Here is a 16,242-nt window from a genome sequence, read left to right as displayed (position 1 = left end):
TCTCATAGTGAAGATACCAATGTATCCAAGGACAGGAAGAAAGGTCCAGGTAATTCTCAGAATTGCGAGACTTATAAAAAGCACCCAGTGTCAGAGGCAGGATTCCTCCCCTTAGGCTGTTGGTCAGGAAGATCCCAGAGACCCCCGGGATGATTCAAGTTTTTGTCATTGCTTTCGCTTGTCCACTAGAACTTAATGATAAGACCATATTGCTGGGGTGCGTGTAATCAAAATGCATTGTATACAAGTATGAAATTCTCAGAGAATGCATTAAAATATTATATCAAAAAAAAACTGTGAGGTTTCTTGAGTTTCCTAAGCCAAACACACTCACAGACGGTATCCACACCCCAAAATAATCAACCAGGACCTCCAGTACACTTCCATGCCTCCTGTTTCCCCTAGTTGCTGCCATCTTGACTTCACGAGCAGATGTGCTTTTTGTCTGTCTTCATTATCTAGAGAAATGAGGATTTGCAACCTCTAGGCTGTGGTGGCAGGCATTGTCCACTGACACAGTGTAAACGCTGATGTGTCTACTGATGAAATCTAGCTTCCACAGTCTGACATTGCTGCACACCTCTCCTGAAGAATATCATGTGCCATTCCCACCACACAGGGAGAGACCACTGGCTCACAGAGTTGGTGCGTGACTTGCTGTTCTCAATGCTATGACAAGAAAACCTGATGTGGGGAAAGGACAAGTGGGTTTATTTTGGCTTGTGGTTTGGGGGGAAACAGTTCATTATGGCATGGCAGCTGAGATGTGCGTTGGCTGCTCAAAATGCATATACAGTTGGGAACCTGAAACAGTGATGTTGGGTTTCTCTCCCTTTCCTGTTTATTCAGTCCAAGATTCCCAGCCCCACCGGACGGTGCTACTCACATTTAGGGTGGGTCTTCCTTAGAAACTCTGTGAAAGACATACTCAGCCAGCAATGTGTATCTCAGGTGATCCTAAATCCCATCAAGTTGACAATGAAGACCAACGACACAGTCAGTAAACAGACTGGACACTCTGAGTCTGTGGCCTTGGCTGCAGCTCTGTCCTGGGCAGTACAAACATGCCCCCTTGGTGCGTGTGCAATGGGATCTCACTCAGCATCATGGAATGAAGCTGAACACCAGCTTGCACTTACAATCCTCACACACCTTATGTGACACCTACTCAAGACTTACACCAGCTTTTCTTTCCGTTGATTCTCTTTATGTGTTTGGGAGTTAGATTCTTGACGGGTTTATTCTCCGATTCTTCAGCCCACATTTCATTCTCTTGCAGGAGTCTATTGATGTGACTTTTTAATATAATTAAGCCTAACGTGTCACTTTTAGTGGTGCTGAGAATTGAACCCAAGGACTCACATATGTTAAGTGCTCGTTCCTGCACTGTAGCTCCAACCACATTGGTCTGTTGTTGCTGTTGTCATTGTTGTTTGTGCTTTTTGTTGTTGTTTTTACCGTTGGCCCTCTGTGTCCTATTTAGGGAACAGCTGCCTCTTCCATTGTTACAATGATGATCCTGACTGTTTTCCTCGAAAAGCTGAGTAGTTTCTCATTTCCCACTGGGTTTTCCATTTATACTTCTCTATCTGGGTTTCCCATTTATACCTCTCCTCTATCTGGGTTTCCCATTTATACCTCTCCTCTATCTGGGTTTCCCATTTATACCTCTCCTCTATCTGGAATTGATTTTGTATGTGATTGTAGTAATACATACAGCATCCATAAATGAGACCGTTTTCTCATATGGACACCTATTAGCTCACCCCACTTACTAGAGAAAAAAGTGTCCCACTCTTCTGCAACGCTTCATAGCCATAAGTTGGAGAACTGCATCTTGATGCATATGGACTATTCTGTTGATACTGTTTGCGGGAAGGGTTAAATCATGGATTAAGTTCTCTTGATACATACTGTGCCATAAATCTTGCTTCTGCCACCTTTGATTATTTCTTGTAAAATTTGTTACTTTAATTCAAATTGTCAAGTTCATTGACATAAAATTATTCATTGTATCCTCTTATAATTTCTTTGTCTGTAAAGTCTGTACTGATGGCTCCTGTCCATTATTTCTTGCTTTCTTTCATTTCCTTTCTTTTTTCGTTATTTTTGCACCGGCTGGACTTGAACTCAAATACTGGAATTATAGGTATGTGCCACCATGCTCATGCTTTTGTTTTATGTTTGTGTGTGTGTGTGTGTGTATCTGTCTGTCTGTTTCTGTGTGTGTTTATGTGTGTGTGTAAAAGGGGAGTCTATTTTATGCTGCTTTTACAGTACTATGCTATTTCCCTCCTCTTACAGTTTTTAAGAGTCTTTGTTGTTGGCAATTTTATTATGACAGGAATGTCCTGTGCTTATCTGGCTTGTGATTTGAGTCTCCTGAAGGTATGAGTAGATTTCTCATCAGTTTTGGGAAGCCCCAGGCCATTTTCTTTTAATATTGCTTCTACTCATTGATTCTCTTCCCCTTCTGGGATTCCAGTGACATGTGCTAGACATCTGAGTGTGTTGCACACGTGTCTCCTACTGATGCTTGTGTCCGGTTGCTTCCTCACTCCTGTTTGCCTTTGTGCTTCAGTTTGTGCTTCCTTTGTTGGTCTAGCCTTGGGTTCGTTACTTCTATGTTCTGCTGGGTCTGATTTGCTTTCAGGTCTATATACTGCTTTTTATTTTCAGACGGTGAACATTTAGCTCTCAAAAATAATAATGAACAATATTATTACTAATGATTATTTTGGATTGTTTTCAAGACAGGGTTTCTTTGTGGGTGGCTTTGGCTGTCCTGGAACTAGCTCTGTAGACCAGGCTGGCCTGTAACTCAAAGAGATCTGCCTGCCTCTGCCTTCCAAGTGCTGGGATTAAAAGGTGTGCACCATCACTGCCCAGATAGGATAATTTAATGGATCCTAAATTGGTAAACTCTCCTTCCTCTTCTCTAACACCCTCTTTATTGTATGTTCTGCAGTATAATACTGATCATTGTGCTCATGTCCTTGTATGTTAAGTCTACCTTATGAGTCACATGTTTTTCTCTTGACCACAAATCATTTTCTTGTCTCTTCATGTTTGAACTGCATGACGGACATCAGAAAATATTCTAACAGTGGCAAATGATGCTGTCTTGTGCTAAAGGGATTTCTCGGTCTTTGGTTAGTGGTGGTAGGATCCATTATCACCCTGGCCCAGACCTCCAGCAGGCTTACTGCTGCTCTGAGGCTAGTGAGCCTCTATCTTCCCACACACCAAAGTCTTCAGACACTGTGTTCTGCCCTCTGAGTTCTAATTCAGCCTCCAATTTTCCAACCCTCCATTCCATGAACTGCAACATTTGGCAAAAATCTCCAGCGTACACTAGCAATGAGCTTGAAGCAAACGTGTCTCTTGAAAGTCTGCAGGACTGTGAGAAACCTCCCTTGCTCCTGAGGGTTTCTGTGCCCAGACTCCTCCTACATTTGACCACAGGAGCTGTACTGCCTGGCTGACCCCAGTGTTGATGAGGTCCACTGGACCACTATACCTAGGCTCTGCACCCCAGCCTGAACCTTGAGCAAGAAAACATTTGCCTTGAATTTTCAGATGCTTTCTAGGAAGAAGCCCTAAGGATCTCTGGATCTAGCTCTCTCCTGAGCCCACAGAACATCCTCTTATTACCCCAGCACCCACCCCATCCCTCCTATAAGAGCCTCCTCAGCTAAGGCCCAGCTGCACTTACCATTTTGACCTCAGCATTGTTTATGATCTCTCCTCATTTACTGTCACCCCTTGTCTTGGAACCAAGAAGAGCAGGTCCTCAGCTTCTAAGCCTTGGGTTTGGATTGCACCCAGAGTGAGAGGCAAACAGCCAAGAGCCATCTACAGGATAAACTGAACTGTGAAATAGACTGGGCTCCCAGTCTGCTGACTCGAAGAGGTTCCAAGACTTCAGGGCTACCCACAGGAAAAGATCATAGGAGTGTCTTCTTAAATCTGTTCTACATAGCTCTAAGTTCTATGTGTCCACAAATTAACTCTATCCTGACTGACTATACCCGAGGCTACCTTGTGCTGAAAGGTTCTAAGGAGGCTCTAGATACACTGCCAGATTCACAGGGTGCTACAAGGACCCACCCAGGACTCACCATGTAGAAGAAAACACCAGTAAGGCACCCAGAAAATGAGTGCTCATGCCCTCCACCTTGTTTCTAGCCCTAGGGCATGAAAACCCCATCCCGCAGCTCCTGGGCAGTGCTGTGTCCAACAGAAGGGTCTGGCATAGCAGAAGGGCTCCAACACATCCTCAGGAGCCTAGCTAACCAGGACTGACATATGAGCTTCCTAAAGGGAGCTTTGGAACTCTTATGAACCGAGAGCAAACACTGAACTGTGTGGTACACCCTCAGTAGGAAGTTTACGATTTCCTAGAACTTGGCACTCAAGAGCTGCTAACTGCTCTGAGGCCCAGGAAGAACAGACAAAGGCTAGCTTCAGCTACTGTGGGCACAGAGGTATCACACAGGAGGATGTGTGGCCAGCTCTGCTGACTCAGAGGAGGCTGAACGCTTGACATTAACAGCCACCTCCCAGCCGTCATGACTCGGAGTAGGCTGGGCACGTGACTTCAGCAACCATCTTCAGTCCTCACCTTATTTTCCGCAGCAACGTGTGGAAGGGCCGGAACAGCTCAGACATGTCCTCCACCTTTCGGTCCAAGTTCAGGGGTCCATCTGCATAGACCACAAGGCCACTGTATTCAAGACACACAAGCCAGTGTGGTTAGGCTCTGTAGGCCTCTGAGCGAGCCCTGTGATTTCAGCTTCAGCATCTACAAGAAGACTGACTGACAGCCAGCTGGGACCTGAGGCACCCACACTTAGCAAAGTCATAGCTTCCTGTGAGTAAAGTTTCAACAAGTCAAGGAAAAAGTGGTCACAGTTACTCTCCAGACTTTACCACCACAGTTAATGGCTTGGTTCACAGCAGGGCTCTAACAACCACAGAGTATATCTGCTCGCCTCGATGCTGCAGATAGGTGAGGTCAAGATTCATTATAACATCTACCTCACTGAAACTGAAAGACTAGATCTGAGGAGGCTCGTCTAGAACCAAGCCTAAGATTGTCATATTGAAACCCATGCAGGCGCTAGAGACCCATGTGGGTCTCTTATCACCCTTCAGGGCAGGAAACAGCCACTTGTCTACCCACAGAAAGGACTGACCCTTCCCTGGATGTCCTCTCCTCAGGCTGGAGCGTTCCTCATTGTCCCAGCCCAGCACCCAGCTCAACACCTGCTGAAGGCCAATTCCACTCGGGGGCCACCTCTGGGCAGCCCTCATTCCCTTGACAACCACCTTCACCCTCTGGAAGCCCCAAGGCCTTCTGCCGGGCTCTGAGAGCACCAAAGTCAACCAAATCCCAGCTCTTCTCTCTCTAGGAACATGAGGTTAGGACTCTTCTCCAGTAACTCCTCCCCTGTTTCTGGGGCTGAGATGCTCAGGTTTGGTGCGTCTCGGGAGCCCACAGAATATTCGCCTGTGCCTCTGCTCCCTCATGGAGGGCCCTACTTGTTTCTACCACTGTGACATGATCTCCTTGCCCGCAGAGTCTTAGTTGCCACCATCCCGGACAGAGTCCCTGTCCATTTGTAACAGTCTTCTTTAACTGGGTACAGTTTGGTAAGAAAGTGACCAGCGGAATCAAAGGCACTATTTTCCCCTGGAAAGGTTGGCTTCTGTGTGCAAAACAAGAATGGAAAGTCATAGTAGAAACATACTGTGCTTCCTCTGGGCTCTGGTGCTGCTGAGTGGTGGGGACTGTAGAAACAGGAAACCAAACAGAAAAAGGGAGAAGACATGGAGGTTCTGTGTGTGTGTGTGTGTGTGTGTGTGTGTGTGTGTGTGTGTGTGTGAGAGAGAGAGAGAGAGAGACAGACAGACAGACAGACAGACAGAGCAGCAGACAGACAGAGACACGGAGACACACACAGAGAGAACTGGCTTACCTGGCTTACAAGATTGGAGAGCATGGTAACTTCCAATTGCATGGGGCAGGGGACAAGCAGACTGGAGACATGGGGAAGGGTGGTCACTACAGTCACAGGTAGAATCCCTTCTTACTTAGGGGATCGTGACCTGTTTTCTCCTTGGATTTCAACTGATTATGTGAGGTCCACTGCACTAGAGAGGGTAATCTGCTGAACTCAGAACTCTCTTCATTTAAATGGTAACTCATCTTTAAACTGCACTCACAACATTCTGGTGGGAATGCTAAAATATCTGGTTACCGAGACCGTGCTGACACACAGGATCGGTGATAACTCAAGATGCAGCAGCCATGTCCCAGCCGCGTTCACTGAAGACAGCAATTCCTTCTTCCTCAAATGCTCCTGGCATCCTGGCCCAGGATCATCTGGGCACAGATAGAAGGGTTTCCGATCCCTTAATTCCATTTCACTGGCTGTCACTTCTTTCTGAGTGGGCAGGGCCACCATTTTTATTTGCAGTAAGTTTTGAAACAGACCATGTGAATCATTTTTTTTATGTGAATCATTTCTAATTTTGTGTTTCTTTTTTGAAGTTGTTTTTTGCTCTGTAGGGCCCACGGAGGCTTCATAAGAATTTACGGAATGGCTTTCTATTTCTTCCATAAAGGAGGAAAGGAAGCTTGCAGGGACTGCACAGAATGTGACTAGTCACTTTGGAGAGAGCACGGAGAGCCTCCCAGTTCATGACCATAGGCTATGGGCTGCCTTTCTATCGTGGTAGACTTTTTTCTCTATTTTTCCCCCCACAAATGGTCTGCAGTCCTCAGTGCTAAGTCTTTGCCCTCCTTGGCTAAATTTATTCATGGGCATTTTATCCTTTTGAATGTTGTTTTTTAAATCTTGTACTTAAGGCTGAGGGTATGGCTTAGTAAGACAGCATTTGCTTGGCAAGCCCTAAGCCCAGGGGTAATCCCCAGAACTGGAAAAACAAACAACAAACAACAAATATAAGCACCTAAAAACTTCATGTTTCAAGTAACATTTAATTACATTCAATGGAATATTAACCCTAAAAAAAAAGAGAAAGAAATCCCAACCCATTTTAATGTGCTGAGAGAAAATAAGCTAATTCCGAGTGGTTTTTACTCACAGAAAATTCCTCATACTGTCAGATCCACATGGGAAGAAGAGCAGTGAGTGCCAGGAGGGGACAGGATGGTGGAATTCCATTCAGACAGGGATTTTTAGGATGGAGGTGGGCAGTGTCTGACAACACTGAAGTGATCACTCAGAAAGGATTAAAGAGATGGCCCAGCAGGTAAAGTCACTCACTGCCAAGCCTCAGGCCCTGAGCTCAATGTCCAGAATACACATCATGGAAGGAAAGCTGAATCCTGCAGGCTGCCCACTGACCTACACACACACACACACACACAGACACACGCACACAGACACACACACACACATGCACACACACACACAGATACACACACATAGACACAGACACAGACACACACACAGACACACACACAGACACAGACACACACACACACACACATACACACACACACACACACACACACCACTAATAAAAATTTTTAAAGGGCTAAAATGTTGTTTTATTTTATGTGTAGTTTACCACCGTGGTAAAACCCTTATTTCTTTGCCTTCTGTTTACACAAGTGTTAATTTTTACAGAGGGCTGGGGCTGTAACTCAGTTAGTATGCATGGTATGCAGGTAACTAGCCTGGCATGTATGAGGCCCTGGTTCCAACCCCCAGCAGTGCATGCCTGTGAACCTATCATGTGGGAGGTGGAGATGGGAAACCAACAGTTCTAAGTCATCCTTTGATACACAGCAAATTCCAGGTCAGCCTGAGACATGTGAGACCCTGTCTTAAAGAAAAAAAACGGTGGGCCGGAGAGATGGCTCAGCAGTTAAGAGCACTGGCTGCTCTTCCAAAGAACTCAGGTTCAATTCCCAGCACCCACATGGCAGCTCACAACTGCTGTATCGCCAGCTCCAGGGGATCCGACATGTTCACACAGACATACATGCAGACAGACGGCAATGCACATGAAGGAAGTAAGTCATTGTTAAAAGCTATCTTGCACTAGCAGCATTTGGCTATGATTCCATAGTGATCACAGTGAGGATGTTTCCTTAACACTCGTCTTCTCTCTCATATTTTAGTGACAGAAGTATCGTTTCTAACCAGTGCCTTAGTTTTAGATATTCATCTCCTCAAATGTTTTTATTACAAGTTCTACTTTATGGGTAATCTGTATAACTATGCATTGAGTCTTGTCAGACCAAAGTGGCAAAATTCTACCAAAGCCCACCATGCCCCAGAGGGGAGCCTGCCTTCCTGTGAGGATACACACCCACAACACAAACCCTACAGAAACAAAAACTAGGCTTGAGAGAGAAAAGAGACAGAGAGAGAGAATGGATGAATGAATGAATGTACTCTGGCATATGTGTGAATGTAGGTGGCACTCGTACCCACAAAGGGTAAGGAGTGTGCGTTGTCTGTGATCCAAGCATTCTGAAGTTAGTGCCAACCAGTACCCAAGTCTGGCTGAGCTGTAACTGTGATCTGAAAATTCACGGATGGGTCGGATAGTGGGAAGCTGTACTTGTAGAATGTTAAAGACCAAATAGAGTGAGTATAATATCGTGAACCTGGAGGTAAGGAACAATGAAGGAGGAGCTGGGGAGAAGGTAGATACACAGAAAGGGGTCACTGAGGCAGAGGCCAGGCCGCTGCATCCACAGCTGGGGGCCGGTTTGTTATCCAGGAGGCGAGGCCTTGGCAGGGTACGAACAGGAGCAGTAACCTTCTTAATTGAAAATTTCCAGGACTACTGGTACCCCATGCTAAGAGGTGCCATTGTTCTGACCAACAGCAGGTGGGGCCAAGGGCCAGGCTTACACAGATGGCTCTAAGGACAGACGTGCTGGAGCCAGCTACAGGGCTTGCTGTGGTGTGGACAGGCCTTCTAGGGAGCTACAGATGATGCCCACTTGACCCAGATGAGGCCAGTGGGATCCCGGGCTGGTGGGAAATAGTGACCCTGTGACACAGGCCATGTCGGTCAACCAAAAGGGCAGACTGGAGAGTCACCCCTGAATCTATAGGTTTTGGTGTCTTTATTCTTTTAAGGAACCGTTTTTTAAAGATAAATGCCTTGAAATTACATCAGAACCTAAGGGGGAGCTGCTTTCCAGGCCCCGCCCCTCCTGCCCTGGGATGAGTGCAGGGCCAGCCAGGCACACCGTAGCCACATAATAGCAAAACACGCTCACCATGTGAACACAGGGAGGACTCTCCTGGGCCTCCTCCTGGGAAGTTGCAAAGCGTGAGAAGCAAGAGAGCGCGGGGTTGTAGGTTGTGTGGGCCTGGTGAGCATCAAGGGTGGTGGTGGGAGAGAAGCTCCCACAGTGGGGCTTGCCTGGGTGGACTTTGTCAGAGACACTGCACCTCTTGGTCCCTCAGATCCACACCTGACTCTGAGGTTAGAGGTCTGCTCCTGAGGACCCTATCAGTTGACAGCACAATGTTCTGTCAGGAGCCAAAGCTCCTTCATGCTCTGAGTTCCCTGTCCCTGTGTCTGCTCTCCTTTCCCATATGCCCTGGATGTACTCCACCTTGTGGAGATCCCGTCAATCCTCTCAGCTCTTTCTTAGGCCTTCCTTCCACCCTGAGGAGAAGGAGCTGCATGTCTACCTCTAGGAGAAGCTACCCAGAATAAAACCCACATCCACAGTGGCCTTACTCCACTCCAGGACTAGTGTTCTGGGTGGGCTACTGATCCAGTTGCCAGCAGTTTGGCACCCATGATAGTGGCCAGTGAGGAGTAGCCACTGTCCAGGCAGATGGGTGTGGAACCACTGGTAAAAAGTGGAAAAGTCGGTCCCCAGCTCTGAAAAAAAGAACCAAAAAAAAAAAAAAAAAAAAAAAAAAAAGGTGGAAAAGAAACATGGAAAACAGACTTCAGAATAAAACAGCATAGTGGGGTAGACTGTGACCCCGTACTCATGGGGTAGAGGCTGGAGGATCAGAAGTTCAGGGTCATCATTGGCTACAGGATGAGTTCAAAGCCAGCTGGGACTGTATGAAACTGTCTTAACCCACCAACCATCAAGAAAGAAAACAGATTCCAGACTTAAATCTGGAAACAGCACAGGTGGGGGCTGTCTGACACCTCTGTTTATTTTAAAACCAGTGTGCTGCCTCAGATAAACTTCAGGGTGCTCCCAAGGGCTTCTGAATAAGTTTTCCCCCAACCCCACCTGAACTCAGCCAGGAGAGCAGTGGTCAGAGGAGGGAGGAAGCACATGGCCCAATATGGCAGCTGGTTCTGCAGAGCTTCCCAGGGAAGCCAGCCCTTGGCCATCATAGTATATTCTCCTGGGTTGTGTATTCACCTGAGCTAATGGGCTCCACCTTCCTACAGAGCAGAAACCACTCACTCAAACCACATTCTCCTTTGGGAACGAGGGCTCCTAGTCTTCCCACAGAGCCTGCCTCCCACAGCCCTGCACTGTGTGTGCCCACCTCACCTGCCCAGCACTAGGCAGCAGGACTCACTGGCTCAGTCTGCAATGTGAGCGCCACCCTCCCCAACCAGGGAAACAGGAAGTTCTCTGAACACTTGGCTCCTCTCTGCTGAGGAAGCCAGTCGGGTAGACTGCTGGGGGCTGACCACAGCAGAGTCTGCAGTGTGTGAGGACCATTACCAGAACCCAGGAAGCAGAGGACACTCACCACACAATGGCCAGCCGAGGAATGGTGAACATGAGAGCAGGCTCATAGTCGTCAATCATGTCCTGGGTCAGATACCCAAACTCCAAGGCTCTGGCAGAGGGAAAGGGGAGGGAGAGGGTGTCCATGGGTAAACTCCTAGTACAGTGGGGAGCAGAGTACCCCACCCTCTCTAGGACTCACACTCAGGGGTCAGGTGAGGAGGGCGACCTGTGCCACCTCAGTCACGTACAGAAGACTAGGCATGCTTTGCTTAGAAAGCCCCAGAGGAGTGGCCATAGCTCAGTGTGTTTTCCTGCCTATTCCGCCTCTGTTCCAATAAGGAAAGGAAGAGCAGGAGGTGTGGGAATCTGTGTGAAGATAGCTGTCATTCTGTCAGGTGTCTGTCTGTCATTACCAGTACTTTGAGTAACCCGAAAGCCAAGACAACTCAGGGCCACGTACAAGCACGAGGCAGGAACATTCCCCAACCTAGTGCCTCCTGTGAAATCCAGGTTAGTTCCCTTCCCCCATGGTGAGCAGGTGGCTCTCCCAGTACAACAGCCCACAAGCAGGTGCTAAGCCGAGCCAGCAGGACTTCAAAGCAAACGTAGACTCAGACACCTTGTTTTCTGGCAATTCAAAACACTGCTGATAAATCTGCCTTTTAAAAATAACAACTTACTTATGACTTAATCAGTTTCGAGATGAGCACCACAGTTGACACTCTGTGGTGAATCTTGGCCCCAGACTCTATTTGGAGAATCTGACTTTGAACTGCCAAACAAGGCCCATGGCTGGCCGTCCTCATAACCCACCCGTGGTGAATAGGCCTGAGCCCTCATAGGCCTACAGAGGCTCTGAGGGGAGCAGCAGCAGAAGTGGGGAGGTGGGCAGGGTGAGGAAGGAGAGAAGTGAGGGAGGCAGAGGACAAGGGGACAGGGAGGGGGAGGGGCTAGACAGCAGCTGCCTGTCTGTCACATGACTCCACTGACCTGTGAGCCCAGAGCAGAGGGAACCTGGGGTTAGAGAGAGTGATGGCTCTGCCCTCTGTGCACTGGTAGGCATGAGGAGAAAGGAAAGCAGCAGGCTGCTGCCTTCCCACCTGGGCATCCCTGACAAGATGCTACCCTGAAGAGCTGCCCTTACCTCTCCACCGTCTCACAGAACAGCACGATGACCTCCTGCTGCACATAGTACTCCCTGGGGGACTTCACTGGCACCATGGCTGAGACATAGCTGCAAGGCAGAGGCAGTCAGATCTTTGTTCCCCAGCTTCCCAGGCCTCCCCAAACAAGAACATGAAATTAGATCCACAGCTCAATACCACCACTGCCCGTGCCATCGGTTTCATAAATACACAGCTCCCAGCTTTACAGGAACCATTCAAACCAGAGCCCCGAGTCCTGCCCCAGCTCAGCCCTGGCTGCCATGAAACCACCACACCTACTTACGTGACTATTTCCACCCAAGCCCCAGCTATGAGCAAGTAACGCATTGGTGTATGTAGACCCACAAGGGGAGCAGGCTTCTGGGAGAACCCTTTTCCCACGGAGTAAAAACTCAGGCCCCGTGTACCTATCTCAGCTGCCCAGGAGTGGCTGAGCAGCCAGGGGTGTTTGTTTACCTGATCCCAGGTAAGAACATTTTCACACCTTCTAAACTAGCAACTCTATTTTTTTTTCCTTGCCATGAGACACAAGAAAATCGTACTCATCGTCTGCACTCAGACTTCTGAGAGAATACTTCCTTCTAGAGGCCAGTCATGGTATCCTACCATCAGTAGGCATGGATTTCCTGTCTGCAAGCATCACAAAGTTGGTGCATAGAGCACACCAGGCCTCTCTCTCCCTTAAGCCCGTCCTGAGCCCTGTCCCCCAAGGGCTGTGACTGCCAGAGCCCTGCTGGACTCTATACCCTCTGCTTTCCCTCTTCCTTTGAAGGCTCCCTTACGCCCACCCACAAAGATCCCCAGGAGTTATCCACCAACCCCTCCCTCATCATTCTACATGGAAACATCAAGACGTGGCCCCAAAGAGTTGGCATCCCAAAATTAGGAGCAAAAGCCACCATTCCACATGTCTAAAGCGTATGCATGGGGCCATCAAGGTCACCTCAGTTCAAACTCGGCAAACAGAACATCAAAGCGTCTCAGCGCCTCCCGCATCTTCTCCGTGTAGGTGTTGAGGTCTCGTAGTGCCTGGTCACGGAGAGTGCCCCGCACATCCTCCAGGCTGCGCGTCAGCTCCTTGGCCAGCGGCCGCATGGCCATGCTCTCCAGCTCACGATTCATGATGATGGAGCCAGCTGCCAGGCACTGTGGGCAGGAGGCAGGAGAGGACTTCAGAGTGGCCTGGAGCTCTGAGAAGCTGCACGTCCTCAGGGAACCTGACCCTGTGCACCTCAAGGCCTCAGTGCTCAGTGTGGGATTCAATACGGGGGACCCAGGGATGTGACTCTCATCGCCTCCTGGTCCAGGGTGGCTGCTTGGAAGGAGCCAAGAGTGGCTAAAGGCCACACTCAGGGTTGTGTCCTGGAACAAGATAGAAGCAAGTATCCAGCCACCCTTCAGGCCATGCCCTCTCGGGGAAGTCATAGACATCTCTTGCACACACACATCTACGATAAGGGGAACACGATCTCCCTGATAACCATAATCATTTACTTAAGAGGCATCCTACTCCTAGTTGGTGAAGAGGCTTCCATGCACCCTCAAACCCCCACATCTGTGAAAGGCCCCATCCTGTGCTCAGAAACATAGGAGTCTGCCTGCTTCTGTCAAGATGTGGACCAAGAAGAACGGACGGCTCCCAGCTGGCTTCTTCCAGTGCAGATGCTCGGTCCACTAGCTAACCTTCACCAGTTAGGCCAGAACCAATCCGCCAGCCAATCAGTCAGCATCAATCAGGACAAGGAGCAATTTCCTGTCAGCTGAGGGAAGGGGCCACTGACTTTCCAGGTGTTTCCTGAAGGAGAGCATTGAACTCCACGTGCCATTCCCCTCAGCAGCACCCCCCCCCCCCCGTGCATGCACACCAGCTAAGCTAACTGAGCTGGACCTGTCTCCTTTCACAGGCCCTCACAGGAGCCTCTGCCCTGGGCAAGGCCGTACAGAGTGAATACTAAACCTTGATGAGAACGATCTGCTGCAGCTCCCAAACCAGCCAGAATCTCCAGAGGGTTCAGAGGAGAGGAGTGGAGTGGGGGGAGATGAGACAAGACGGAGCACAGGGCAGGTAAAGTCCACAGTTGCAGAGGGAGGGATGTCAGGGAGGACAGCACAGAGGAATGAGGACAGCTGCAGTCAGAGCCCTGGATCCCAAGTCACAGTCAAGGGAGAACACAGTCAAGGGAGAAATGCTGGGACTTCACTTTGTTGAGGGGTTCAGGAAGTTTCCAGGAATGGGTAACAGTGATCCTACTACCTTATGGGGAAGCCATCTTCCTGTGTCACCAGAAGATAAGCTAAAGTGAGAATGTGGTGGAGTAAGGCCCCCTGAAGAGTGTCCCCTGATGCCGTCACGGCAGTGGGTGGGTGAGAACTATGCCCACTGGTATTTGAGGAGCAGTGACAGGATCCTGGATGCCTGGGGACCTGAGAGTTTCCTAACAATCACACGAGAAACTTCCTCTGCACCCGTGGTAGTGGGGAGCACGGGGTTACAGCTCCACATGATGTGTCTAGGGCTGGTGGCCAAGGAAGCTCAGATCACACCTTCTGGAAACAAAAGGCAACAGAACCCCTGGAAGAGACAGCAGGCTTCACATGGCCATGGCTGGATAAAGATATTCAATGCTAGGGCCCACAATTCCAGCAGCTGCCCACTACCTCAGCCCCGAACCACAGCTGGCCAGCCAAGTTGTCGTGCCGGATCTCCTCTGGAAACTTGACGCAGAAATCCCGAGGGGCTCGGTCCTGGGGGATACACTCCTCCATGATCTGATTAATGATGTTTAACACATTGTCCTGAAACAGAAAGAAAGATTGCTCACCCAGACAACAGAAGTGATCTAGCAGCACATCCTGCCTCAGCACAAGAAGGCTCGAACAGAGGGAATCGCCCAAACCATCCCTCCTGGGACAACTCCCCCTAGCGCTCTGTTGCTGGCACAGTCCTGTGACAGCTCATTTGATGGCTGAGGAGTGGACTTCACACCACTCTTTATAACAACTGAACCATCTTCTTAGGGAAAAAGAACTTCAACTTTCCTCCTTGCCTATCCCCCTAAATGCCTGGAGCCATGGCTATCTTGGGTGCCTCTGAACACCCAAACAAGTTCTCATAAACACTAGGTCAATGGACTCCTATAAAATCTTGAATTTGGGGACTGGGGAGAAAGCTCAGCACATAACGCTTGCTGTGTAAACCTGAGGCTTGAGTTTGGATCCCCAGCACCTACTCTTAAAAGCAGGGTACAGATTACCCCAGCACAGGGGGTGGGTGTTGAGACAGGACAACCCCGGGGACTTGCTGGCTTCAGTTTCAGTGAGAGACCCTATCTCAAGAAATACGGTGGAGAGCAGTTGAGTACCTCACCACAGTGAGTAGAGCTTGGACTAACACAGCTCTGATCAGCCTAAGATCTTAAGAAATCAGGGGCACCTCCTGAGTGGCTAAGTGTTAAGGCTGAATGTGAGACCTCCCAAGGGGTCCCAGATGGTAGTTATTGCAGAAGTTGTACAAACTCAGGGAGTAGAGCTTCCCTGGGGAACAGGTCATTAGGGATAGCTGTGTTCTCTCTATAGACACTCACTATAAGATAGAGTCCCACGAAAGAAAAAAAAATCAACAAAGTTCAGTTGAGATGATGAATAAAACTGACAAAGTTCTACCAACCAACATATTCAGGTCAACAAAGCTTATACCAGGAGAGAAGGTATCATTGTACGTCCTACCGACATTAAAAACGACTCCATGAACAATTCACGCTGACAACTTAGATGGAATTCCTTGGACTAGACCAACTACCAAAACTCTTCAAGAAGACTTAGAAAACCTGAAAAGTCAGCGGTAGAGCACTTGCCTAGCAAGCGCAAGGCCCTGGGTTCGGTCCCCAGCTCCGAAAAAAAGAAAAAAAAAAAAAAAAGAAAACCTGAAAAGTCTAGTGTGTATTCAGTCAAATGAAGCTGAAGTAAAAACATTGCCACAGAGAAACCTCTAGATTCAAACAGAAAAATAACACCAATTTGACACAAACTCACAACCCCCTCCACCCCCAAAATGCAGAAGTGAGAGTCTCTCCAACACACTGTATAGGTGCACACTATATCCTGATACCAAAACAAGGCTGGGTGAGTCATCCTCATGACTACAGATACAGAACTTCTGCTGTTTTAAATTCATATTTTGAGACGGAAACTTATATATACCAGAATGGCCTCAAACTTACAGTGCAGCTGCGGTTGGTCTGAAACTCCTAATCTTTCTCTGTCTCTCAGGTGCTGGGTCACAGGTATGTGACAGCCTACCTAACTATATTACATGCAAAAATACTTAACAGAATTCGAGCAGATAAAAATAATGGCATT

The 16,242-nt window shown here is 48.5% G+C and overlaps 1 protein-coding gene across 5 annotated transcripts in view; it reads right to left on the bottom strand.

Moving 5' to 3' along the window:
• The window catches only part of Zfyve28 (zinc finger FYVE-type containing 28), an 85,610-nt gene that overhangs the window by 23,713 nt on the left and 45,655 nt on the right, over positions 1 to 16,242 (bottom strand). For all 5 annotated transcript variants that reach the window (XR_005492958.2, NM_001107227.1, XM_006251256.5 and 2 more), the window contains exons 3-7: positions 14,542 to 14,679; positions 12,827 to 13,029; positions 11,862 to 11,951; positions 10,737 to 10,826; positions 4,625 to 4,726 (exon numbers count right to left, since the gene is read on the bottom strand). Coding sequence is in view for 4 of the 5 variants with exons in the window: in NM_001107227.1 (NP_001100697.1) it covers positions 4,625 to 4,726; positions 10,737 to 10,826; positions 11,862 to 11,951; positions 12,827 to 13,029; positions 14,542 to 14,679 (623 nt within the window). In the remaining variant the exon portion in view is untranslated. The remainder of the gene's footprint in view (positions 1 to 4,624; positions 4,727 to 10,736; positions 10,827 to 11,861; positions 11,952 to 12,826; positions 13,030 to 14,541; positions 14,680 to 16,242) is intronic.

The sequence above is a fragment of the Rattus norvegicus genome, chromosome 14, assembly GCF_036323735.1.
Source record: "Rattus norvegicus strain BN/NHsdMcwi chromosome 14, GRCr8, whole genome shotgun sequence".
Taxonomy (NCBI): domain Eukaryota; kingdom Metazoa; phylum Chordata; class Mammalia; order Rodentia; family Muridae; genus Rattus; species Rattus norvegicus.
Note: the sequence above shows the minus strand (reverse complement) of the source record. Positions and strands in the feature narration are given on the sequence as shown.